The sequence below is a fragment of the Odontesthes bonariensis genome, chromosome 18, assembly GCF_027942865.1.
Source record: "Odontesthes bonariensis isolate fOdoBon6 chromosome 18, fOdoBon6.hap1, whole genome shotgun sequence".
Taxonomy (NCBI): Eukaryota; Metazoa; Chordata; class Actinopteri; order Atheriniformes; family Atherinopsidae; genus Odontesthes; species Odontesthes bonariensis.
Window position 1 is genome coordinate 7,325,406 of NC_134523.1, and position 27,286 is coordinate 7,352,691.

The window sequence follows — 27,286 nt, forward strand, 5'->3', positions numbered from 1 at the left end:
ATTAATATTGAGCAAGAGATGTAGAGGGATTTAACTTGCACCCATCATAATATGATGACCATCCGCCTAAAGTTAAGGAGGTCCTCCTCATACTGCCAATGGAGCTCTGATCAGTCAGGTTGCGGAAAAAGGAACATCTAAGGAAAATCCGACTGTTTGGGTTTGTGTAACAGTTTTGACATTCGATCAGAATTTAGGCACTCTTTCTCCACCATAATAGATATAAGTTGCTTCCTTTATTTTATTTATTTATTTTTTTTTAAATATTGGAAAACAAAAATTAACCCTGCTGTCCAGCCTGAGCTAATGTTTGTCCTTTTATTAGTACCCCCCCTCAACTAACTTGAGACATTTTTTGTCTTTAACCTCTGTATTTGCTCCTCGCTGTTTTCTCTAGTTTCCTCCACTGCATCATCAAATCGAAGCGCGTCACAAACATCAAGCAACATGTAAGCATGTTGTACAACACCAATACATTTGGTAGTATCGGAGTGATGTGCTCCTCTGGGCTGATCGAATGCTAAATGCATTGCTTTGTTTTTGATCATGCTGAGCGACATGCCAGAGGAGTGTTGCATGAGACAAAGCAAGAAATGACCACGGCCTTTACCATGAGTTGGGTGAAGCACTCAGTTATGTAGGGGCTGATTTTTTTTACGTTATAAAGTGCAAAGCAAAATGACCAGGAGATAGATGGTGCATGAGTACTGCAGCTGGTCATTAGTCAAGACATTTGGGTGTGTCTCAGTCAGGGAGATGGATTAATAGGAGACTTTTTTTTTTTTTTTTTTTTTTTTTTTTCCAAATTTAATTACATTTATTTATTTCTTATTTATATTCTCTTGGATGAAAACAGACAAAAATCCCTCATGGTTCTGGTTGAACTGCAAATTGCACACCTGCTTCCACAACAGAATGCCTTTTCTGTGTCCTTTTTTTTTTTTTTTTTCTCCCCACAGGGGAACAAGTACTGCTTCAAGCAACAACTGATTCCTTTCTGTATCTTTTAGGCACTGTGTTTGTTCTTGTGATCCAGCTTTTGCTCCAGGGAGATAACCACAGTTACAATCGCATATGCTGAGAAACAAATGCTTCCTATTAGAATTGGACTCGAGCCTCAACTGAGCTAATGTTAAATGGAAGCTTAGCTCTGTATTTACATACTTTACTGGAAAACATGTAAATACATTTAGGTGCCAGCGCTGGTAAGCATAGCTTCCCCTCTGGCAGGTTGTAGCTGTTATTAGTGTCTGGCATGAGAATTGGCTCCCAGCGTGTGTGACCATTGAATGCCTCTGACACTTAATTAATGGCTGATTGTGCTGCAGCACACCCACACACTTACATGAACAACCGCACGTCTTATTTGGACACTGGCTTTCACAAACCCTCACTTGACACAAATTCCAATCCATTTAAAACCTAATATTGATCAATCTTGCTTCTCACTTTAAGTATGATGCACTTGTATGCAAGTCTTATTTTCATATAGACCACAGTTACTATTTACTTTTTTTAGTTTTTCCAAAAAAAATTAAAAATACTGGCCAATCAAAAGATCTGCCACTGGATCTATTTGTTTCTCATAATCTCAACAAAGGTGGGGAAATGTCTTATACTTTTAAACTAAATTATTTCTGCACTCGTCAGAAGAGTGAGCGAAGTTACACACCGGCTCCAATGACTTGCTGAAGTGTATTTTCTCTTAATTTGATATTCGATCTTAGTTTTTCATGTTTTCTTTATTCTTGTTCTCTTTTTATAGACCCGACAGAAGCAAAGAGAGCTAATGACAGCACCTATTGCTGCACAAGTCCCTCCCAGCCTTTTTTTTTTTTTTTTTTAAAGCCTGTACCACATCACTTTTTCTTTACATTTGCTTTCTGGGTGAATAGGCTGCAAGACAGGGTCTAGTCTGTGGTCAGGACGTTGTTCTTCTGCTCTCCAGATAAAGGATGGAAAACAGTCCCACACCATATTTGCACACCAACACATAAACACTACACTCTGAATCTCTAGCCAAGCACACTCATTCACAAAAGTGGACACGAGCACACGCTTAAACCTGGCATCTGCTGCTCAGTGGAGCATGCACAGAAAGGTCATCATTCCCAGTGAACCCCTGGGTTTGGGAAAGTTTGCTGTGTTTCTGAGTGAGCGTATGTCTGCCAATGATATAAAACACAAAACTTCTACAATTGTCTTGTTGGATTTCAAACATGGCTAAATTTACCATAATTGCCATAGAATAAAAACCAAGCTGCTTTTTAGAGTAAGCTGTCAATTTAAAGAAAGAGAAAAAAAAAAGCTTTTTTTTTTTTTAAATGTTTTATCTTATGTTCTTAAAGTACTTTTATTGCCTTACTTTATAGTCACTACTTCTTCAACACTGTTAATTTGGAGATGAGTATTGAAATGAGGTTGAAACTGGCAGTGTGGCACTATTTTAAGCACATTTAATCATTGGTAAATAAAATATTAAATGTCAATATATTCATGTTGAATATGTCGAATGAAAATTCCCTGCTTCATCCCTCCTTTTTAGAATGGAGATTAAAAAGGGACACGTAGGCTGCTCTGATGAGGATATTTAGATTTAAATAATTCTCCAGGCTTTAAACGGTTTCCTTTCTCCACCCTAAAAGTGTGCTGGACACGGCATGTGATTATAAATGGGCATCTCAGATTATTACACAATGCTTTCTACATTATTAAAAATGTAATATAAAATATATTGTTTGGATGAAATGTGCAACTATCCTCTTGTCTTTTATTTGGTGACATGCTTTACTTTTATATGTCAAGGAAATGTTAGTGTTCACACTGAATATATAAAACAAACAAAAAAATAAATAAATAATTGTGTGCATTTTTCTTACATTGTGAAAAACTCATGGATATTTTTGGACATGTACATTGAGCAAGCAGACTGTTTTTGTCTATTGTATTTTTGATGGTATATGTTTTGTGACAAGCTAAACACACGTAGCTGAAAAGCAGCAGAGGAACCTTGTCTCCCTGTGGGGAAGCAACTGAGGTGTGAACTGTGTGACAGGGGTGCAAAGTGATAGGCTGAGATGAATACAAGGGCAGTGGGAGAGACATGCTGTCAGTTTGGGCTATCTGTGTACTGTATGTGGGGTTGTGCACACTACTATACGATACTATACTATCTGTGTACAGCCAGGAACGGTGAACATTGAAGTGTTTCTTGCATTGCTGTCTTTATTTTGGCTACTGTGAAAAACCTTGTGTGGTCCCTGCTTTTTTTCCCACAATAGTAGACTGCACATTGACAATGCTTACTTTCAGTGCATATGAGCTAAGGGACATTTAAGTGGTGACAAATACAAGGGAAAAGCGGATCAGGATGGATATCAATGGTAGAGGATCGAAAAGGAAAAGTGATGGATGAGGAAAACGGATATAGGAGAATAGAAGATGAAATTCGGTGAAATCGGTGTGACCATATTAAGGACCCTTCCCTCAATGCTTATTCTGTGTTTTGATAATATTTGTAGAAAGCATAACTTTTTGTTTATGATTTTTAAATTATTAATTAAAACACCATGCTGATTTTCTTTGATTTGTCAACAACCATCAGCCCCGTTCTTACTTGCTATTTCGCCTTTGTAACAGAGTAACAAATTTATACTGAAAATGATTTCTCTAATGTACATGCTGTTATTCCTCACGTAACTTGCTTGTAAAGGGGAGATGCATATAAAATCAACGATGACATACCTTTTATTTATTAGATGTAGGTAGATGATGTTAAGACGAGGAATCTTTTTGCACCACCTTTATGTAGATGTCATTGCCAAAAGCAGGTCAGAGGAACACGAGAAACACCACAGGGCACATTTGCTGCACTGTTACTCATGCACAGCTCTCAGCCTTTTCCAGTGCCATCAATGTTTTAGTGAGTGAGCTCATCTATCCAAAAAAGCTTCATGAGCCCAAACTGTTCTTTTCTCCTCTGACCTTGCACTTTAGCTTGGATGACATAAAATGTCACGCTAAACAGTCCATCAATATTAGCGGTATTGTGTCTTCCAAAGGTTGCTAGTGTTGATATTCCACTGTTATTATGTGGTGCCAGTTTAGCAGACTTTTTCAGAAACACTTTTTTAACGTGTAGTTAAGTATCGGTACTTCAGTTTGCCTCTTCATAAGAGCTTGAATAAGGGAAACTGGACTTCTTTGATCTTGAAGATGTTTCACTTCTCATCCAAATGTCATCTTCGTTTTTGCACTAAAAGGTGAGAAATATCGGCTTATAAGAATAGAGGGTCGTTACAGTCACATGTGTTACTGAACACCCTGACCAATATACATGTCGTTAGTCACTGTCGCTTCTGTATTGTCTACCTGCCTGAAAGGGCCAGTTTCGGTCACAGGATCCAAGGTGTGAATGATTGTGAAACTGCCTGAGGTGGAGAGACGATGCTGCATTGTAGGTGCTGGGAAGGAGATACCTGAAACCGCCTCTGTTCAAAGAGTTTTTCCAGTTCAACATTGACTTCCTTGACTCCTCTCTCAAACCATCTCTTTTCTTTCCAGAATTTGTACATTACTGTCCTCAAATGAGTGTCCTTTTTTACTTTTGAAGTAGGTGCAATGCTGAGTCTTGACCTTCCCTTGTCTGCTGCCAAAATGATGTTTTGCTCTCTGCTGAGGGATGTCACTGCCTTTCTTTCCTGTGGTGTGAGATTGGAGGGTGGAGTTTTAGAACGGGAGAGGGCTGAGGCAGAGATTTTGTTTTTCCTTTTTGTGCAGATTCAGCAGCTGTAATGAGGTCCACCATTGGGAGTGGAGTCCTTTGGCTAACACATCCTTTTTCGGTAGGGTGAGGTCCCTATCTGATAAGTACTTCACCCACTGGTCTTGAATGTCTGTGGTGTGTGTCATCGTTTCCTTGTCTGATAGATGCAGATGTGTTCCAAGAAACATCAGCTCTTCGCTGTATGGTTTGAATTTCCGTTTTTGGTATTCCTTGCTCTTCCCATGTTTTAAAAGCTGTGCCTTTTTTAGTGAAGCTTTAGACTTCCTCTGATCTTATTGGGTAAGAAGTGCTGACAGATTTTGGTGGGTAAAATCCATCTTGTGAATAAGTGCATCAATGGTGAAATGGACTTGCCTCATTCTTTCGTTAAGAAGCTGGTTTTGAGCCCTCAACAGTATCTGGTCTGCTCTGTGACCTCTGATATTAGAGCTAAGCCGTGCACCGATGGGGATGACTCTGTGTTGTCTGCAGGTGGTTCCTGTAGTCTGCAAGCTTCCCTGATAGCTTTTTATACACCATTCTGAGGGTGTTCTTCCCAAAATGCAAGGCAATATATTGAGGAGGATTCTCATTCAACCTCTTATAATTATCATGACCTGGATCACTAAGTAAAACTGGACTTGTTCTTGGATCTTGAAGACGTTTCATCTCTCATTCGAAAGGCTTCTTCAGTTCATTTGCACTCTTCTCAGTATTGTAGACTTTGATTTTATTAATTGCAGCCTAAGATAACCTAAATAAGAATACAATTATACCATCTTCTCTAAGCACTCATGTTACTTGCTGTGCTCATAAGGGAAAAAAAAAAAAAAAAAGAATATGATTTTAGAAGTATTGCCTTGAAATTTATATTTAATATTCAAACCCACTCCGTTTGGCTTTCTGACTATTGTAACATTGTATTTGGGTTCAGCTCCATCCCTGGCATAAATCCAATGCTAAGAACAATGGACCTCATACAAGAACTTTTTCGTAATTTTATTCCGAAATTTCTCACTTTTATCGTATGAAGGTCTCGTACGAACACACCACGTCAGATTCAAGAAACGCTCTTAACTTCTGAAAAAGTGTGTAAATGACCTGCGTAAATGAATGCCACCCGTGCGTATTTAACTGCACGTGCATGAGGATGGAAAATCTGCATATGCCACGCCCAAAACAACACTATATAAGGCTACACTTCCTCTCTCCTGTGCCAGGAAGTGTTGAGTCATGAGAATGGCATCAAGGCGCAAAAAGAACAACTTTAGGGGCTCTGAGATTGAAGTTCTGCTTCCAGAGATCCAAAAAGGAAAACCTGTCATTTTTAGCAGTGTCAGCAATGGAATTACGGGACCTGCTAAAGCGAAGAAATGGGAGGCAATTACGAGTGCTGTTAATTCCGTGCCACATGTAGTTCGTAATGTCACCAAAATAAAAAAAAGAAATGGTTTGATATGAAAATGTTTAAAAAAAAAAACAAACAAAAAAAAAAAAAACGTCTCGCCATGGGCAGGCGCTCAATGCCGGCAACTAAAGCCGTGCAATCAGTTGTTGCCTCATCATGATGGCACTTTGATTGGGCGGTCCATGAGTGGGGTCTTCTGCCACCACATCTTCTGGTCTGCCTGGGCTGGTTCAGGTAGTGGGAGACCCTTGTTCATGGCAATATTATGCAAAACGCAGCATGCTGGCATGCCTTCTCTGGGCTATAGAGCAGTTTTCCCCCCGTATCGAGACACACAAACCTGGCCTTCAGCTCAGTGCGCTCCACAATGGGACGGCTGCTTTGATATGTGTGCAGTCTATTGCTCCGATTATGATTGGCAGTCCAGCCACGGGATGAAAGTCCTTCTTAATTTGTACTTGTTGGACAGCGGTGTTTTGGAATTTGATGTACCATGGGTGATAAACTGATGAGAGATTTATGACCAAGGGAAGCCACGACTTGCAGATGACTGGGACACCCCTGATCTGTCTCCAATCTCTCTCTGAAAGGTTCCCATGGCCAAAAATCCAAGGGTGGTGAGGGTTTGATCGGCGTGTTTCTCTCTGGAGTTGTGGCTCTAGCAAGCTGCATATTTGCAGCAGCACAGTCCTTGGCAATCAAAATCGCTACGTCAGCCATTTGTCTGTCTCCGCAAGGATATCTACACGGTCTCGGAACACACGCTCTCTTCCAAGATCCTGACGCGCTAAGGTATCCAAAAGTAGCAAGTCAGCCGCTGGTAACACTCCCCATTGCCCTTGTTATATTCAGAGTCAAATTAACCTTCAATTAGTGCATAATTTAAGTCAAACAGAATAATGTGAGCATAATTATAGGGTATAATATATGTATTTATTTATGATTTCTTAAAAGTAATTAAATATACAATCCATTAATTTAGCTAACTTGATTCGAATAACAGCAGACTATTTTACAAAACTCCTACGACAGGTCTGGATCACTCGTAAATTCTGTTCGAACCCCAAAGAATACGAAAAAAATTGGTGAATGCGCAAATTCTCTTAAATCACTCGTATGCATGACTTAAGAGCAAATCTGTTCGTACGAATGATTGTTGCATGAGACCCAATGTGCACGGTAACTTTTATATGCGTGTGTGTTTCAAGTTGTGTAGCATTGTTCTAAAATAATTAGTCTTATCTCCTGTATTTTGATGCTTGGATATTTATAATTTATCTGAACCCGAGGGATTCCTTTTAGAAAAACTCCTAATTATAACAGGGCACCTCTTTTTGCGAAAGACAAACTTTTGTTGTGTGGGACTCTGTCTCATATTGTGACACTTTATCAGTCTTGCCCTCCCAAACAGTCATTTTTATCCTTCTTTCCTGACTTCTATCTTTCATCAGGATTAGCCCCTTTTGCTTGTTAGCATACTCGCTCTTATTTTCCCTCGCTCCCACATTTGTCTCCTCCATACAATCCCCGTTTTGTGCGGATTAGTGCCTGTATTGTCCTCAGATTAGGGTGTCATTGTTTGAGATCGGATGAGGGTAGGGACACACTTTTGAGTATGCGTTTGAGTGAACGCATGCACAATATGATCACGTGTGTAGCAGCATCTGAAGCTGAGGTGATGAATCTCCCTTTGTATTTTTTCTGACAACATACAAACAGCACAAAGACAAAAGGATTAGCAGTGCTGATGGAAAGCTCTGTGACTTATACGCCTCTTTGTTGTACATGTAATTGGCATATAATGTGCTAGGTGTAAGCAGTATGAATGTAAAACTTTAGGCCTCAGAGTGAATCAGTGTTCACTTATTCCACTGTAATTTAAATGTCTGCCTGGTAGGACAGGAGCCCTTGAAGAGTGGGGATATTGAAGTGGGAGATGTGATGAGTTAGCTTTTCACATCATGTTCTCTCACCATAGTGAGGCTGATTGAGAATAAAACTATTATAGGAGGTACCTGTATTGATCACATAACAGGGTTTCTTAAATAGCATTGACAGCCACTCAGCAGGGGCTGGGAGGGGACAATCTGTAGATATACAATCACCATAGATGAACAAGAAATTCAAGGCATTACCATGTCAGTACCTTATTTTTTTTCACAGTACGATGTTTACTGGCTTGTTACCTCTTTTCTCACAGGTTAAATGGCATGAGAGCTTATTGATCCAGAGAGTGTGTTCTCCTGGAGTTAAAAAGTTAATCATAAAGATGGTATATAATCGGTGTATCACTCAGGTATGTGATGGAGTCCTTGTATCGCCTCAATTGATTTTTTTTTAAATTCTTTTCCCATATAGTTTGTTTGGAATTAAACTTTTGGCAGCGTAAATTGTATTTACTAAAGAGTTGAGTACAGGCCACTTCAATGTACCCACATTTATCATTAAGCAGCTGTGGAATAATACATCATTAAGATTGCCTTGCACTCATGTTACCATGATGAAATACCCAGCGATTATTATGAACAGTAACTGATGCATTCATTTTCATTGCTTTAATTGATATCAGCCAAGCGGCTCCTTTTTGGCCACTGTGTTTAATCATTTCTCCGCTTACTAGCCTGCTTGAATGCGCAGCCATTTATCAGGCCAGATTTATCGATTAGCCAAGGCTCATTCTCTCATTCCTTTCAGATTTTATCGACAGTTTAGTACTCTGTTGTTACTCACCTAAATGTCAGGGGTCAAATTTAAGATCTAGCACATTTGCCCTGCAAAGTTGTCCCTTTTGTCGCTGTTGGGAAATGTCTGTTTACTCAAGAGCTTTAAGAGTAGATTGGTTGAATATGTCAGTCTGTGAAGTTCATGAAATTACTTTGCCTTTTATATATGCATACTTTGTGAGAAGACATGGTTACTGGATAGATATAGAACTGCTGATTGCTCTGTATTGGATTGTAAATAATTCAGTCTATAATGTGATAAAAGGCAGTGCTGAATCTTTACAAATGGTAAACACAAACCAGGAAAAAATGTAGAGACCATGCACACTAAAGTGCTGCAGAATATTGTCCCCTCTGAAGATTACAGGGGTCAGATAAGTTTGTTCTGGCTCTTTTTCGTTTATATAGAATCAATGTTTGCCCTCTGTTGCATTCCACTGTTTTGGCACTGACGACAGGAAAAAAAAGCCCCAGCCATTTCAGGATGATTTACTGGAGGGAAGAGAGACAACAGTTGGTTGTCCTAGAGAAATAAACCTTCCTTCAGACTGCTTGGAAGCAGAAAAATGTCTTCACAAGTCACGTGAAAAGTGAGCTTTTGGCTGATTTGTTTTCCTTGTGTTGATTTTGTGTCCTTCTGTGTGTGTCTCACCATCTGCCTCGACACATGCCTGACAAGGTCTTGCTGGAGCTCACATTGCAAATACACCATCACTGAAGCGCAAAGTGAAGCCACACCTGTTTGTTTTGTGATTGTCTCTTACCCATCATTTGGCATGGCTTTGCGGTCTATTTGAGGCCTTAATTCACAAATGCTATTCAGTGCAATGAGGCAAAAAGTGCAGACAAATCAAAGTGTTGGGTCAAATGAAGATTCCTGTGGTTACTTTTAAGGCAACTTTTTTTTTTTTACCGTCTTAGTGATTACTAAATCTCAAATGGGATCATTATTGTGCAAAACAGTGATTGTAATAAAGAAATAAATTTATTTTTGAGGAAACTCATTCTTTTCGTACCAGACACTGAATCTTGAAACCTGAATGATGGACAATTTAGAGCTATACATAATGCGATTCCTTGGTTTAAAGCTGGGTTGTTAGATGCGCTGTAGATGGTTTGAAGCCTCAGTTAAATTGGACTTGATCTACCTGGGTGGTGAACTTGCTATATTTTTGATCAGTCCACATGTCCAATTTTAGAATTATTCTTGATTTACGGTCAAATTAAAAGGATTCTCAATTCAAAAGTATTAACTTTAAAAATAAAAAAAAAATAAAAAAGTACTAATTCCAGAATCTATTCAAGTTCAATGTGTAAAGAGAGGGTCAATGGGCTTGTAGAGCTAAATATTAATGAAGGTGTTATATTTGCAAAGGTTTTGAAAACTAGGCTCCGTTTGGTGCCGTGTGTACCTGACACTTTTTGTACCTCAACCAAAGGTCAAAGAAGCTGAAACGATGCTAAATGGTGATGTGAAAACTGCAGAGCAATGACTGGTCAGAGATGATCCTCACCTGTTGGTGTAACAACTTCTCTTCAGCAGCACTCAATTTCTGCACACTACTTTCTGGAAAAAAAAAAAGAAATAAAAAGTGGTTTTGAAAGCTGTGCAGACAGTTTACAAATCAGTGGGAAATACTTGCAACTAACAAGGATATCCCATCTGTGCATGCATCTCGTATATCTGTATAAATAAATTGTAAATCAATGAGCCTATTTGTAAGCTGATGGTACAGGTTTACGCATGGCTCTCCTTTTTTCTCTGCTGAATCAAGGCATGCGCTGATACCACAGTAATGTTAATTCTGACATATCAAATGCTTGCATACTATAAGGAGCACACTTGTACTGTATAGTGACTTGTCAAATCACACACAGCTTTATGCTTTTTTTTTTATATGTTTGTGTGTGTTTAAATTTGACAGATTTATATCCACAACCATTTACAAATTTGAAGGCAGTTTTGCTTGTTTTCCTTCATATTGTGTCTGTATACTCATGTGGCTCCTGAGCAACATTCTTTTAGTGATAATTAGCTGATCACAGGGTTTATTTATGGGCTTATTTGGATCACCCCAAATGTCAATTGATTTAGTGCTAAACAAGAAGCTTCTGTCACATGTCCCCATAATAGCATGTGTATGGATTTGCAGCTGATCATTTCAACCAGATATTCGGTGGGTCTGATTAATGTCTTTGATCATAATCCATCTTTAGACCACATTTCATTGAGTCTGTTAATCAAAGCAGTCTTTTGTTGAGATCCTTAAGTATGAGGGAAACAAAGGATGACGCAGACACTGGCCGACAGTCGCATCCTCATTAACAACCCTTCAGTGGATTTGGAATCAAACTAAGGGTCTGCTTGAGCAGACATGGAGATGGATGTGAAGGAGATAGCTTTGCTGTAGTACAAGGAAACATCTTTTTTTTTTTTTTTTTTTTTTAAAAAGTTATGTTATCAGTGTTGTTGTCATGTGCTTGAACATTGCAAGGCAATGGATTTCATACAATCATTGCATGACTCACCCCAAATATAAATCATTCTAGTATTACAAATGATCTTGTTATAGTTCCCTTGATAAGGATTGTGAGAACATTAAATAGTTGGACATGCAAAAGAGTGGATATTGCAGATAGAACAGATGATCTGCACAAAGACTTGTTTTTGTACTGCTTATGTTTTTATCTTTTAATATCAGTTTTGGTGAAGGGTTTGAGTTTATCTTTTCTTGTGTTGCATATTTCTGGCTTTTATGAATCAACTTCATAGAGAAACATTTGTTGCAAATGTTCAACATGGTGGACTGTGCCAGGTATCCAAAATCATTCAAAATGAGTGAGTTGGTCTGAGCCAAAACATTTACTCTTTACAATATACTGCATATGTTATCTGGTTATGATAGATTTCTGAAAACAAGGTCGTGAATTCCCTGTTTACAAAGGATCAAAAAGCAAAACGTGTAGCGCAACTCAGATATGAGGACTCACTCCTAAACACAACTTCCTAAAAATCTGGAAAGGTAAGAGAATGGGATTTTTTTTTTTTCTTTTTCTTTTAAGACGAATGAAGAGGATTTTTTTATTTTATTTTATGTTTTATTTTTTGCACCAAATAATCCAAGTGTGCACACTGAAGGCTATTCCAAGATGTAGTTCTCTAACTTTATACTAGGGATGATCATTTTAAGTGTTTTTTTTTTTTTTTTTTTTGAGGTTGACTAATCAAGCCATTTAAAGTTGCCGAGACGTCATCCTGACATCATTAAACTAACATTATTGACCAAAGCAGTTATTAGTTTCTGTCGTTTGTCACACGAACATTAAGCTACATTTTTCGTTGTTGTTTGTGATGGTTTAGTGAGACCTCATTAGCTTGATCCCGCATAATGTGCATTCGACTTTGTTGTCCAGTCGAGTGAAATGCTGCCATGCTTCGCTTCGTTTTGTTGCCGTTGCTGACATCTCCTCTGGTCTGTTGCTTCCGCTATAGGTGCAAACTCTGGCAGAAACGGCGACGTAAACATTAGTAAAACATAAGTCTTCTCCCGCTCCCAAACAAAAATTAGACTACCCTTAAAGTAGTTGAATATGTGCGCCGTTCTGTAAAATTAACTAACCTATTGTTCACGAGGGCATACTATCACTGTCTAATTAATATTTTGATAATTTTACATAAATCATGTGTGTTTCATTAGCGTATTATCTGCATTTTACTCCATAGTGTTCAAGGCCATTTAATGCAGACAGATATTTGTTTTGAGTTGAATTAACCCTACATAAATGTAATAACTACATATAATAGATCATCTTGATAAGTGTTTTGTACAGTCATTGCAAGAGCTAGAGGATTTTTCAATCACTGCCCTAGATTGAAGAAAAGAGATGAATTTGTGTTCTTAAGTACTCCCACAAACCTTACAAATTCTACTTTTACGCATCAACACCTCCTCCTACCACAGTGTCCTCTCTGGTGGGCCTTTACAGTTTCCAAGGCAACCTGCGGAATGCAGAAATGAGGATTGGCTGAAGCAATGCAAAGCGAGACAAAATGTAGGAAAACAGTAGTAACCAGTCCGTCTACAGCCAAGCTGTAAGTGCTGACACAAGCTGCATAGATTGCAATCACAATTTTAATGCAATTTTAATTCCTCAGTTATAGTTTTTGGTCCTATAGTGATCTAATCTTTTCTTTAGGATGTCTCGGAGGGGGAGATCTTGATTTGAAATAATAGTTTTAACTGGAAGTAAATAAATTATTAAAAAAAAAAAAAGATGCACTTGATAAAGTGATGCAGTGAACCTGTTTTTATTAAGTCTAAAATACTGTATATCACTTTCCCTGTATAGAATTGAGATCCATTTTCTGATTTACATGGCTACAGCTGCAGAACTTTTTAAACTATTTGTTGTTATTTTAATATTAATCACATTTTAATGACTGTGTTTTGTGAAATCAGCCACATTTTGATTTCTTTGCCACATTTATATAAGGCACGTGATTTAATTATTTCATTAATCGGTTCACATCATGTTTGAAATAACATTTTTTTTTGTTTGTTTTTATCAAATTAAGCTTTATTTTACTGAGAAACAACAAGTCACTGTCACTTAGAATATGCTTGTAAACTTTGTTCATACATGGACCTCGTTTGTTTAAGTAATTGTTATTTTATTGAATCTTGGCTGTTGGAAACCAGTAATTTGGTAAGTAGATATGATCGCATGTTTTAAATACTTGGTGACTTAGTGTCTTGTGTCCCATTTGTTCCTGTTTTTTTTTTTTTTTTTTTTTTTTTTTTATAAGACAAATTAAAAAAGTTAGAAACAAAGTTTGAGAAATGCTTAAGCTTTGTATTTAACATACTGAAAGTGGGCATGCACTTAGAAAGCTAAGTGCTGTCTTATCTACCTTGTCTGAATTTCACTTAATGTTTGCTTGAATGGGAAATTAGGAGCATCACTAGTACCTGAGCTTGCCAAGTGGGACCACACAATTTCATTGTGCCTGTGTGTATGTGTGTGTTTTGTTAAGAGTAATGTCAGTAGAGAGATAAGCCTGAAGAGCCATGGGGATTTAGATCCTTCCATACAGACAGTCAAGGCTGTACACAGATGTACTGATCTCTCCTCCCAGCTCCCCCAGCCCTGTCTCTCATCTATCTTATGGCTTTCTTTGAAGTCTCTGATGCTCCCTGATCCCTCTTAGTTTAGTCTCATATATAGTGAATGGCTACTGAATGGCACATTATTCCATTTTGAAGACATTGCTGTGTGCCATCAATTCTGTATGAGTTTCCTTAAACGCCAGCAGTTTCTGCACACCAGTTGGCCCTTTTACCTCACCTGCTTATATGCATGTCTGGGAATGAAGGATATCTGATTCATCTGGTTAATTCTTGTTTATATTTGTTATTCTAAAACATGGACTATTATCTCCACGCACACAAGTACACATAACACAAAAGCACACTTAGTCACCAACTCTGACAAGTCTGAATTTGGCTGAGCATGATTTATTTATTTATTTTTCATTTAAAAATCTAAGCTTATGGAATAAAATAACTAGGGCTGGGCAACGATTACAATGTTTAATCTAATTAATCACATGGTTTCCATGATTAATCGCATTTGTACGCAAAATCCAAAAATTAATTCAAAAGTAGTGTATAGCCTTTAGCATTTAGTTTTATTTTAAATGTACTGCCATATATAAAGTGCCATAACATTTGTTGTGCAAACACACTTTTAACATCAGCATTTTTATTCTAGACCTTTCCTTGAATGACTTGCTGGTATCAATTGTGTGTTTTGCCTTTAAATGATATTTTAGACTGGAACTACTACGCTGAGAAGACTTGGCTCTAAATACAGGAGTTTTTTTTTTTTTTTTTTTTTTTTTTTTTAAATACGTGCTTTTATGTTGAAACAAGTAAAACCGGAAGTAGTGCCGTTTAGCTCCGTGAGCTTCACACAGAGACCGAGGAGCACCTGTAACGGTGATGTTACCTGCTAGTTTATTTTTATTTTATTACTCCATGCTTCGTGGTGTTTGCTGTGAATGTGATGCATAGGAGAAGTGTAAGTTAAAGAATCCTAGTTTTGACCGTGAAAATTGCCTCTGGGGAATGACTGCCGTTGGTTGAGAAGCAGCAAAAGTGGCCAGTATTACTTTGATTATTTATTGGTACCAGCGACAATGCTAAGAATGCTATTTGTTTAATGATTGCAACAACTGTTGTCTTTTACTTTGTCTACTTTAACATTTAGTTCTACGGTGTTGATGTGGCGTTAATAAACATCTGTGAAAAGAACCAGGGTCTCGCATCCAATCAATGGGCGGCAACTTGGCAGTGTTTACAGATGTCTTTGGTTCTGTCGACTCTGCCATCTGGAAGAACTTTAAAATGAAAATGGCCGAGTAAAAGTTCCGTACCCTTCTCCATGTTTGGTGGATCCGCCGATTACTTTCTTTTCCGGTTCTGCAGCAGACGGCAGCAGACTTTTACAAAATAAAAGCCTGTGAGCAACAGACTTTTACAATAATAAAACTTGCGTTGATGTGCGATAAAATCTTTATCGGCGTTAAATAATTAACAAGTTAACTCGATAATGACGAGTTAACTCGCCCAGCCATAAAAATAACATTGTCATTCAAATAGTATCTAGTAGTGATTTAAAAAGTAAAAAGTATACGATTTATAAACCTTCTTAAACATTCTTGATTGAAATTGGGAATTTCTTCTTTTGTGTAATAACCAGTATAAAATGTAATCCTTAAGTACAGGCTGGAGGTATACAACTTATATCTAAACAGAATAATGAGTTAATTGTATTCTGTGTATAGAATAGTAAGATTTGATATTGAATAAAGATGCCTTTTGTCATCATTCATCATTTTAATCTTGCAGAGTTTTTGACTGGAGAGTGAATTTTTTTATTTATTTATTTATTTTTTGCATTCTTCAGCCTCTCTAACCAAAAATGATGGCAGTTGCCAGCTTTTGTCCAGTCTATGTATAGGAAACAAGTAGCATTGATTGAATCGTTGCTTGGCAAAGCAGAAACTGCTTATTGAGCTAATGCACCTGTGTGTTGGGATCGATCTTGCTATGTCACTTCCAAATTCATAGCAGGAAGATGTAGGGGAGTGCAAGGAGCACAGGTTGAATGGTAAGGGGGAGAACTTTGTAATTAAAAAGAGTGGGATGAGAGGTGCTAAGATTAATACAAAAATTGGTATATAAAAAGGTACAGAAGGGTAAATTAAAGTCTTGAAAGAAGTCCTTTGATTTTTATGTATATGCCTTGCTTTAGGTGGAAATCAATCCAGAGTTATTTACTGGAGACGGTAACGTCTTCCTGTTTATGACTGTGTAACATCCCTGCAACTGTTTAGGCCTTGCCATCTGTTTGCATATTTCTCTCTTTCTCACTAATACTCTTCGAGGCAGGGTCTGCCCTGGACAGATCTGTGTTACACATTCATGATCTCTTCATTTTAAACGCAAGCTTTCCTCAAGAACTACAGTATTTTGTGACAAATGTGTTGTGCAGTGTATAGGAGTATATACTTCTTTGCATTTTGGGGCTGGAGAATGAGAAATTGAGGAAAAGACTTGAAGACGGTGCAGGTGCATCAGTCTTATCGAGGTCAAAAGTCTTCACACACGAGATGAGCTTCACAGATTCTCTTCACTGTCCTTTGTCCTATTCACCAGAAACGAGAAGGGGATAAGGAGAAAAGGAAGGGAATAAATTAACTTAAACAGATGATGTAAGGGTGGGATGGCGTGATGCATGGTATGGCACGGCATGGCACCTTGTACCTATAGAGTGTGTGTACATACATGGCAGGCACATTTTTGTGTTCGTATGCCTCTACCACTGGCCACTGTATGCAATAGAGGGAGCTGCATTGATGAACGAGGAGCATCGTTTGCCATTTCAGCAGTGGAAGTGCTTAAAGTATCAGGGCCCCAGGGACAAACCATGTCACAGTCTCCCATCCTAGTGACATATAGATATGCCATAAAGATAACCTCAGGCCTACTGTTGTTGGGTTAGGTGTGTGTGTGGGGTGGGGTTGGGAAGCAATGGTTCGTATGACGACAAAGGCCAGACTCCCTGGAAATAAGTTACTGTTCCACCTGGTCCTCCCACTGTAATGTCCCATATGTAAAGCATACAGAATATTTATACAGAAAGCATTCTGATATTTGAAAGCTGAAGTACGAGAAATGGAGATTATGGTTAAGTCTTGTCGCATTTGTTTTTCTGATTTATTTATTTATTCTTTTCTTTTTTTTTTTTTTTTTTTTTTTAATTAAACCTTCGTAGTTTTAAAATAGTTCTTATGTAAATCTACATCTTTAATGCATTTTGGATATCTAAATTACAACTTAATCTATTTCAAAAGACTCACGTCTTTTTGACTTGATCAAGACACAAGATTTGTTGCTCTTGGTGTCTTAGTTTTCCTTAAGCAATATTATACACACGGTACATGCATGCCCATACAGAAATGTATCTCACTCCCATTTGCTAATATGCTAATCAAAGTCCATGTGCCTGCTAAACTGATGGTGATGGAGCAGAAGGAATATTGTCAAAATAAGAGCTATGGGAAAGAGGTGCCTGAAAGTGACAAGTCAGTCTACCATTATCACATTAGGCCAGAGGGAAAATATCCAAGTACTAACCAGATACTTTAAAAAGTACATCGTCACAAACTTTTAAAGCATCTTTGGTGAGTGAGCAGGTGTTCAACCTTCAGCAGATGATGGAAAAACACCTATGAAATCTATTGATAGAATAGCTGCATTCTCCAGCCTGAAGTGACTTGTTTGTGACTTTATTTCATTGTTGAAATCTAGGGGAATGTTGTGGATGTCAAACAAAGATTTGGGTGTTTCCATGTTGGTCAAATGTACTTGGTAAAAAAAACCAAAAAACTGCTATAGTTGCTCAAGAGGATGAACAATTTGTGGAAAATATTCATAATTGGTTCATGTGATGGAGCTTTAGAAATTGATCATTTCTTATTATACAATCATGTGATAAACATTCATCAATCAGGAACACTTGGGGAAATCAAGTGTAATTTGATATGATGGCTCCACCATAACCGTGCTTGACTTCTATATTAGACCATTTTATTTTGACATTGTCAAATACGATCACTCTACTTTTTTTTCTATCAATGATTCCATGGTTGGAGATGGTAGTGGTGTACTAGACAGCATTATCTACATTTTCTATAAAAAAAATTATATAAATTTATTTTTATATATATATATATATATATATATATATATATATGTATATATAAATAAATTACAAGTGGACTGAGCACAAAGATGTGGCAGTTTAACAGTGCTTGAGTAAAAACAGTAAAGATTTATCTTTCCTCTTTAGACGAGACAAAAAAAGAGGGTCTGTGATATAAAGTGACAAATAATCATTGTTTATTGATTGTAAGGTTAACATTTTAAACAAAAGAGCGTGTTTCATTCTTGGACCGAGGGGCATTATGGCAGAATGGAAGAAAAATAACCTAATAAATCTGATTCCACATGAAATGTTCCATATGAAATGATGCCATTCTGTACTTGCCTGAGCTTTGCCCAGTCCCTGTGGAGGAACTGAGTTTCATCCAAAGTCCAGCAAATGCTTGGGCCAGGCTTGTCACCATGTGAATGTGTGTGACTGGGGCCGTAAGCTGGATGGAAGAGTGTGAATGTGTAATGCATGTTTTGGTTACTAATCATACACTCAGGATTTCTGAAATTCAGCAACATAATCGTCTACCAATCAAACCTCTCCTTTGAATAATATTGTAGCACTGTAGGCTCAACCAATCAAATATGTCATAAAGGAGAGCATAATCTGCAATCACGTGTCGACTGACAGAAAAAGGTTTAGAGCCCAGAGCTTGGCTGAACTTCCTTTGAACTTGATTTACATAATAACACATAATTAGACAAGGTTCTGTTCATATTGAGCTCACTTATTTGCATGCATGTACATGTTTGCTCAAGCAATGATGGTCAAGACTGCATCCTTGAGTGGCTAATCTGATAATCTAAACCACTATTGTTTTCATGTGTTGCATATTATTGACCATATCAACAATAGAACAATGTCACAAACAGATCTGCAACTGCAGTGAAAGTATCTCCACATACAATTTTTTTTTTAATGCCAGACTTTGAACATTTGAAGCAAGTCACTGCATGGATCACAAATGTTATCTCAAGGAGATAACATTGTGTCCTTATCTGTCGTCATTCTTTTACTTCTTACCTTTTCCTCAGTTTCTCACTCTGAGCAGTTCTATCAGGAGACCGACTGTATTATTAACAGTTTCTTCCCTCCGCTCTTTTTCCAGCTCTGGCCAGTTACACTTGTGGTAATCCTGGGCAACTACTGAATGGTCACCAGCAGGGGTCCACTTTCAATATCGGGGACAAAATACGCTACAGTTGTAGCCCTGGGTATGTGCTGGAGGGTCACACCACCTTGTCCTGCCTCGCCACTTCAGCTGGTACCGCTGCCTGGGATTTTCCTCTTCCATACTGCAGAGGTATGTAGGATCAACAGCGGTAGTCTATTTTAAGACATGTTTAGGGCCTAATTTTGAAAGATGTTAATCCACAATCTAAAGATCCTAATTATATCTAAATTCTGTGGCTTAGCTCAAACATTTTTTAGACCCCAAAGGTTTGACAGTCACCTCCGTTTAATTGCTGAAATTCATATTTATTTGAACAATTTTTTTTTGTATGGATTGCCAGTAATGTTCAAAAGTACAAGAGGTCTCCAAAAAGAAAAAATCAGTTTTGATATAGCACCTGACAATGGTACAGATAAACAAGGTGAAAATCTAAAACACTCAAACATAAAAGCCAGTGTGGCATTTTATAATTTACACTCTCTGCAAACTATAAATTGACTGATTGTTTAATGTTTCAAAAGCACAGTCAGCCATTCTTATTTTTCATTCACCATCTGATAAAGTCTAGTATCCAGCCCTCACAGTTTTATGAATTTACACTTACCTTCACATGAAGGGACAATTGTATTTTTTTCCTAGGGTTATACTGATATCTTATTTACTGTGGCATGGCCTCGTCTGTTTGCTTCCAGTCAAGTGGTTTGTGCCGGTTGTCCTTCCTTTAGGGTTAGCAAGCACCCCTGCAGCAGCGACACCTGCCAGTATTTGTTGTCTGACCAAACATGCTACAGTTTTTTAGAGTAGTTCTCTGTAAGCAGAAGTGACACCATTGATACTAACATGTGATTTGTCTCGGTACATTGGAGAATTCTCGTATAAGTGAAATGGATGCACATGGCCGAAGCACGCAAGCTCGGATGTCCATACATATCCACTTGCCGTTTTGTGTGTGTGTGTGTGTGTGTACCTGTGTATCATGTGGCCATTGGTTTGTGTCAGTGTGCCTGCTGAGAGGACCGCTGAGACACTATGCCATCTGTAGCTAGGCTGGGAGTCAGGAAGCCCACATAGGAGCACACATGGCAGGGCACCCCGCGCCAGCATAGTCCCCACCCACCCAATCACACGAAGGTAAATGCACATGCCTGTGCCTCTCTTGTTAGGAAGACATGGTTGTGTGGGCAATCTGTATTTTTTTCTTTGTAATTTATTACCATTTTTTTCTCTTCAGTCATCAATTTGCCAATGGGATCCTAGCTCAGCTTTCGCCTGCACCCCTTATGCTCACCCAGGCTTCACACTGGAGATGAATAACATTTGTGATCCTTGCAGTGATTTCTGTATATACCAATACGTTTTAGAAAAAGGTAGTTTCCTTTGTGATTATTTGAGGTTTCCTAGTGCCACATGTACACCTGAGTGTTCTTTCATTATGCATAGATGTATTATGCCAAGCCAATTATAGAACCTGCCCATATGTGCACAAGCAGAGCTTGTGCTGTACTTTTGGATTTGAGTAAACATTTTGGTTTGCTCACCAATCTGGACCCACAAGAGTGCAAACATGCCGGCACCTTTGAGTCAAATTTGGGAGTTGATGGCACATATATTGTTTTACATGCTCTGTGTTGGGCTTTTAACTGCTCTTTTAGACTTCTGCAATACCCTTTTTTCCCCTATGCCGTATTTCTCCAGAACAATGTTTTATAGCTCTTTCTATTCCAATTTTTTTTCCCCCTTATATTTTCATTACCATTACACACTCATGAATGTAAGCAGCCCCTTACCTTTAATGAAAAACCATAATAGTGACAACTTTATGCATTCTATTGAACCAAGGGAAGTAGCACAACATCTTGAAATGACTGAGATTCTGCACAACTTGCATATTGACATGTTCAACAATTTCTTCTTTGGTTTCATATGGTTTTCAGTATACATAGTTTTTCCTCCATTGATGCACAGTGGTTGTATTGGCCAGTGTCAGCTACAGACTATAGAGAGTGACGAGGAGTCAAGCTGAGGTAGAAAGTTAGTCCAGAGGCTTCCCTTCAAGTGTGAATAAACGGTCTTGTGTGGAATACCAATGCATTCCCTTATCCTTCTTTACTGTCTGCATTCTACTTCCTGTCACTCCCACTGCAACAATCACCTGTCACCCCTCACGCCATCTTTCCATTTCTTTATTGTCCACCTTCCCTCTGTACTTTTTTTCTCACCCATCCTTGCATGTCACCTGTCATATTCCTCATCCCCTTCTTCTAGACCTTCTGTCGTTGTTTCCTTCCCATTGAAATTCATACCTCATAGGTTTCTGCCCGTTCATACACACTCTTGCTCTCCCTCAGGGGTTTGCCATGGTGACAGGTACGACGGATGACAGACAGGGCCTAACACTTCTGCGGTCCTCTTACCCCCTTTAAACATCACACACTGCCAGCTGGCTGACCACCATAATCAATCCACCGCGCACACACAGCCACAAAAACATGATAGCGTTAGTGTTTCTCAAAACTTCCTTTGATTTATTCCCTTTGTTCACTGACATGCACTGTATGTAGATTAGTAGTACATAAGTCTGCTTTTTGAAGTTAAGATATCACCTACTGTAATGTTCAAAGCTATAATAAAATATTAGAAGCTGGGTATTGTTTTAGCAATACATTAGATGAATGCTTTATTATTTAATGGTCTCCTTAAAGCTATCTTGAGGAGTGAAGAGTTGCTTTGATTAACACAAATCTGAATGAATAATAATTTAATCACTTCCATGTTGCATTAGTTTGCATCATGCCCCCGACCCTGCTTCCTGCTGACTGTAAAAGGACTGTAAGGTATTTTGAATTCCTATGACTGCTGTCTCTCTGGCCTATGGCAAAAACTCCAGACAGAGGAACAATATGCTGTAACTCATTCCACATTTTCTGGCTCCTAAATTTAAAAATATGCTATTTGGCTTGTGGCAAAAAGTTGGGTAGGTAGTGAATACAACTCCTTTCTTTTTAAAAATTGCATATAGGGTTCCTTGCAAAACTTTACGCTCCGAGTTCCCACTAAGTTGATGCATGTGTCCTATAGTTGGAAGACTTTTTCACTGAATTATATCTGCGTCATTAGTAATACAAGTCATCAGCATATCTGCTTGGGCTGGCGATCTTAATCTTTAATACTTTTCAGTTTGATGCAGGGAAGGTAGAATTTGTACTGGTACATTATAGTAATGATCATAATATGGGCATTCAGAATTCAGGGGCTATTTGATTTGGCCAAATATATGTTTTGTCGGGCTGCGGTCTTGAGTGCCTATTAGACGGAACTATGAGTAGTACAACAGCCGACAATGATGTCGGTGTGAATGAGAAAGGAAGAAAAAGTCAAATATTCTGCCACTTCAAATATAACCTAAGTAATGATAACTGAAACTACTAATGTAGGCAAAAAAGTATGGCGCACAGTATTAACCAAGATGCACCTCCTAGTTTTGTAAATATTTTGAAAAAAAAATTGGTCTATTTATACGCGTGTATGCTGGAGTTAGATTCTTCAGTTTGTTCCCCAAGTGTTTGAATTATCAGATGAGGGATTATCTACCGACTGGTGTCACATGATCTGACTTGGTGTGCATAATGTGTTGTGCACAGTACACATTCTCGACAAGTGGACATTAAATTATATTTGATATATTTATGACAGAAACATATCAAACAGCAGGCATGTTTTCTAATATTTTTGTAGTGGATGGTGAATACAAAAAGCAAAAAGAAGCATGTGTTGGTGAAAAGCTGTCCTGAAATTGGCATCTTCCAAGAGATTGGCAGCACAATGCATTGATAAATGAATTGTATCTTATATGGGAATAATACTTCTAAAACAGCTGTTTCAGACACAAACTTTTAGAATAATCTTTTTATCTGTATGTACTTAATTTTGAATAAACTTACAATAGCCAGTTAATTTGACATCCTGATAGCTAAAGGTCAAGTTTTAGTAGCATTTATGCTGCACCATGCAGTTATTGGCCTTTTATTATTCTTGCTCCTCTACTGTTTCCATTTGCCTGTACATCATCAATTATCTCCAAATTGGATGTTTTTGGATCATCTTTGTTGTATTAATGTTCTTTGTATATTAAGCATCTCACAACTTTCATTTCCCTCCACTGTCTGCAGCGGATGATGGATGTGGGGGCACACTGCGAGGCCAGAGTGGGGTGATCACCACCCCCAATTACCCAGCTGAGTATAACAACAACGCTGACTGCACCTGGACTGTGCTCGCTGAGCCAGGAGACACCATTGCCCTGGTTTTCTCTGACTTTCAGCTTGAGGATGACTATGACCTGCTGGAGGTCAGCGGCACTGAGGGATCTTCGCAGTGGTAAGCAGTTAGTCACTAGCAGAGAGAGCTGAGTGTTTAATGGGGAATGAAGGGCAGTCCAGCACTTTACCAGGTGCACACAGGTGCCCTCTCTGAAGAGAGAACAAGCTGAATGAAGTAAGGTTGGACGTGGGTGGGTGTTAAGTTAGTTCTGTGGAGATGAATCCTAAATGTGGCTGCTCGTGTCTTTGAATGAAATTGACAGATAACAATCATTTATTTGATAGCCAGTTCCTAGCTTCTAAATTACAATCTTTTTCTAGGGCGTGTTATGTGTTTGATGGTTCTACGGTATAATTTGAACACTCAACCTCAGTCACTTACTTTCACACATACTTTCAGTTAGTTTCACACAAACACACATACTCAACTGTAATGATGAAGAGGCAGGATGTCCTGGCATCAGTGTGGGTCTCTCACCATCTGTGGCAGCTCCTCCTTTCTCTGACAACTCTCTCAGCTCAGAAAGTAATTAGAGAGCTCAATTATCACCGTCGACCGTACATGCTGTTACACACATGCACAATCTAACGCAAACACATGAGTCCATATTGGGACAAATAGTCACGTACAAAAATGTATTCACATTTACAACCACATATTTCTGCTGGCACTCTTAAGAACTAGTCCAAGTATCCTGTATGTCTCCTTTCACACCTTTTCTGACACTTTTTGCTTCCTTCCTCACAACACAAAACTAAGAATAATGTGAAAAATATATTGTGTTTGAAGATTGGTCAATTGGTTCACTTTTTGAGAAAAATCTGCTTCATCTTCAGGATGGTTTAAGATGGATCATTCAGATGAACCAGAGATGGCAGAAACTTTCAAATTTTAACCACAGGTAGTTGACATTACGGGACACTAGTGATACGTAATTTGAAAGAGGGATGGGGAATAGCTAACTGTTTGTAGAGAAAGAATATATCAGGAGTCATCTTCGAGTGAGATGGCCCCTGGAATCTTCAACTCCCTTTTACTTATTCACTTTGTAGTGGCAAAAACATTTCCCACAAAGGACTTCATTGACACTGAGGTGTCTTAGAACGGATCTTTCCTTGTAGCCTGATATTAAAAATCTCTTTGAATATCTGCTTGGCCTGTAGAGAGTTTCTATTCCCTCAGATTTCAGCATGACTATTTCTTGCCACATTTTTACAATGACATCAACTTCTTGTCCCATACTTTGATTTGCCCTCTGTCACGTGGGCAGCCCACATCTCTACTGGGTGCACTCCTGTGGCCGTGCATGCACTTACAGAACGATTGCACTTCTAACAAAAGAAAACGGCGAGTTACTGGATAGAAGGATAAAGGGTCACTGGCTAACAGTACGTGGTGCAAGTCATAATTAATCCTGCACATTGCAGGGAAAAGGAAGCAGAGGGAACAGAGGACATGGTGAGGACATAGCCTACAAGCTTGCTATTGTGATCTTGTTTTGTAAAAAAAAAAATGATATAATTTGGAAAAGATAATGCGTTTAGAAGTGAGAGAAAAGTGGAAGGATTACAACTTTGCAGCTGATGGCCAATTAGAGAGGTCAGGTGTAGCACTGTGATAATGCTGACTCAGGGCATGCATCCTCTTAAATGAATGGGCCGGTGAACCCTGTACGCTATCGGACTTGATGGTCGTGCTCTTTGTTTTTCTCTTAAGAAACTGGCCTGGTCTCTTACCTAATCACCAAGGTTTGTACAGGGAGTCTTTATGTTTAAGTTTAATAAGGTATCTCTCAAGTTTGTTTGAGTGTACATTAGGCTTTACTGTTTTTTTTTGTTTGTTTTTTTACTGAGCTTATTGTACAAGGAATAATGATCCAGTACATTCTATCAGATTCTTACATTCTTGTTTTTCATTACTGACAATATTATATCTATAATCCAAATGTAAAGTGCTTTATATCAATGGCTTGACCAAAGGGCATGAGTACTTTCCATATATATTTTCTTTTCATATTTGCATTTGCTAGCTTTTAAATTTATTTTCTGTTTTATAACAAAATTATTTTGACAATCCCATTTAATGATTCACTAAGTCTTTAGGTCTGTTCCTCAGTAAAGCTTCAAGGTTGGATGTGTTGAGCACGGCTGTTTGAACCCTTAATTCTGTTAGTTTAACAAGATGCGGTTGCTTGATGAGACAAGATTTGATATACCAAGCCTCAGTTTAATCAACATGATGGGAACTTTTCCACTGAAGGTAAAGTCTAAAGCCTGGTGCCTGGACTTGTTTTGGATTTAAAGATTCCATGGCATGGAAATAAATGGAGGCTTTTATATATTTTTGTAGGCTTTAGTGGTCCCCTTATACTGTATCTGAGTTTTTTTCCCCAAAATTCTGCCTTGGTGCAGAATTACAGACAGTCCCAAAAATGAGCTTTCCTTAGGATCATCAGAATGAGCTGTTTAGGGTCTGCAGCTTTAGTTGCAAATTAGGAGTAGAAAGGCGGGGCAAAGCGGATAGTGGGGGTGTGGCCTTACTTACGCCCGTGGTACCATGCGCAAATGTTTTGTGAATCGCTATGCAAAGATGCACGTAGTGCTAGCGCTGGAACCATGAATGAATCATTATCCTGATGAAATGCACTGAATTTGCGGATTCATTGTTCTTCAGGAAGCTTGAAGTAGTGGGTTTTGGTCTAAAATGAGCGAGCTATCTGCAAGCCCACAAGAATAACTAGCCAATCCTCTACACTGATAGACAATATTTTTACTAATGCTTTGACTGATGTCATAAAATCTGGTATCCTTTATACAGATATTTCTGATCATCTTCCTGTTTTTCAGTTTTCTTCTATACTCAACAAACAGCCCAATCATCAAATAATTCAAAATCTACATGGGATATTTTAAAAGAATTACTCAACAAGAAAAACTCCTCTACTCCATCCCAGGCTACATTTCAGGATGGCACATTAATGATAACAGAGCCTACACTAATTGCTAATAAATTTAATAATTTCTTCATAAATGTGGGTCCACGTCTTGCGAAGCATATTGAAAATGTTCATGATTCTCCTTCTAACTTTATAAATGAAGGTTATCCTTCCTTAAACAATTTTGAACCAATAAAGCCTTCAGAAATACTTGAAATCATTAAGAATCTTAAAAACTCCTCTGCTGGCCATGACGAAATTACAGCCTATCTGATCAAAAAAGTTGCACCCGCAATTATTGTTCCTTTAACATTTATTTTTTCTTTATCACTTGAATCTGGTATTATTCCACAAGATTTAAAACTTGCCAAGGTCATTCCACTGTTTAAAGCCGATGATCCATCTGTATTTTCGAATTATCGCCCTATATCAATTCTCCCTTGCTTTTCTAAGATACTTGAGAAGTTGGTATATGCTAGAATTTTGAAGCATCTGGGTGCCAATAATATTTTGTATGAGGTTTGTATGAGATGTTTTAGAAAGAATTGTTCTACATAAATGGCTCTCTTGCATCTTAGAGAATAGATTTCAACTGCTTTCGAGAAAAATGAATACGCTCTAGGAATTTTCTTAGACTTATCAAAAGCTTTTGACACTGTGAATTATAAAATTTTATTAT

General features: G+C 38.2%; 1 protein-coding gene across 1 annotated transcript in view; it reads left to right on the plus strand.

Moving 5' to 3' along the window:
• The window catches only part of csmd2 (CUB and Sushi multiple domains 2), a 227,750-nt gene that overhangs the window by 52,540 nt on the left and 147,924 nt on the right, over positions 1 to 27,286 (plus strand). The window contains exons 4-5 of the mRNA XM_075449084.1: positions 19,287 to 19,481; positions 23,522 to 23,729. Of these exons, the coding sequence (XP_075305199.1) occupies positions 19,287 to 19,481; positions 23,522 to 23,729 (403 nt within the window). The remainder of the gene's footprint in view (positions 1 to 19,286; positions 19,482 to 23,521; positions 23,730 to 27,286) is intronic.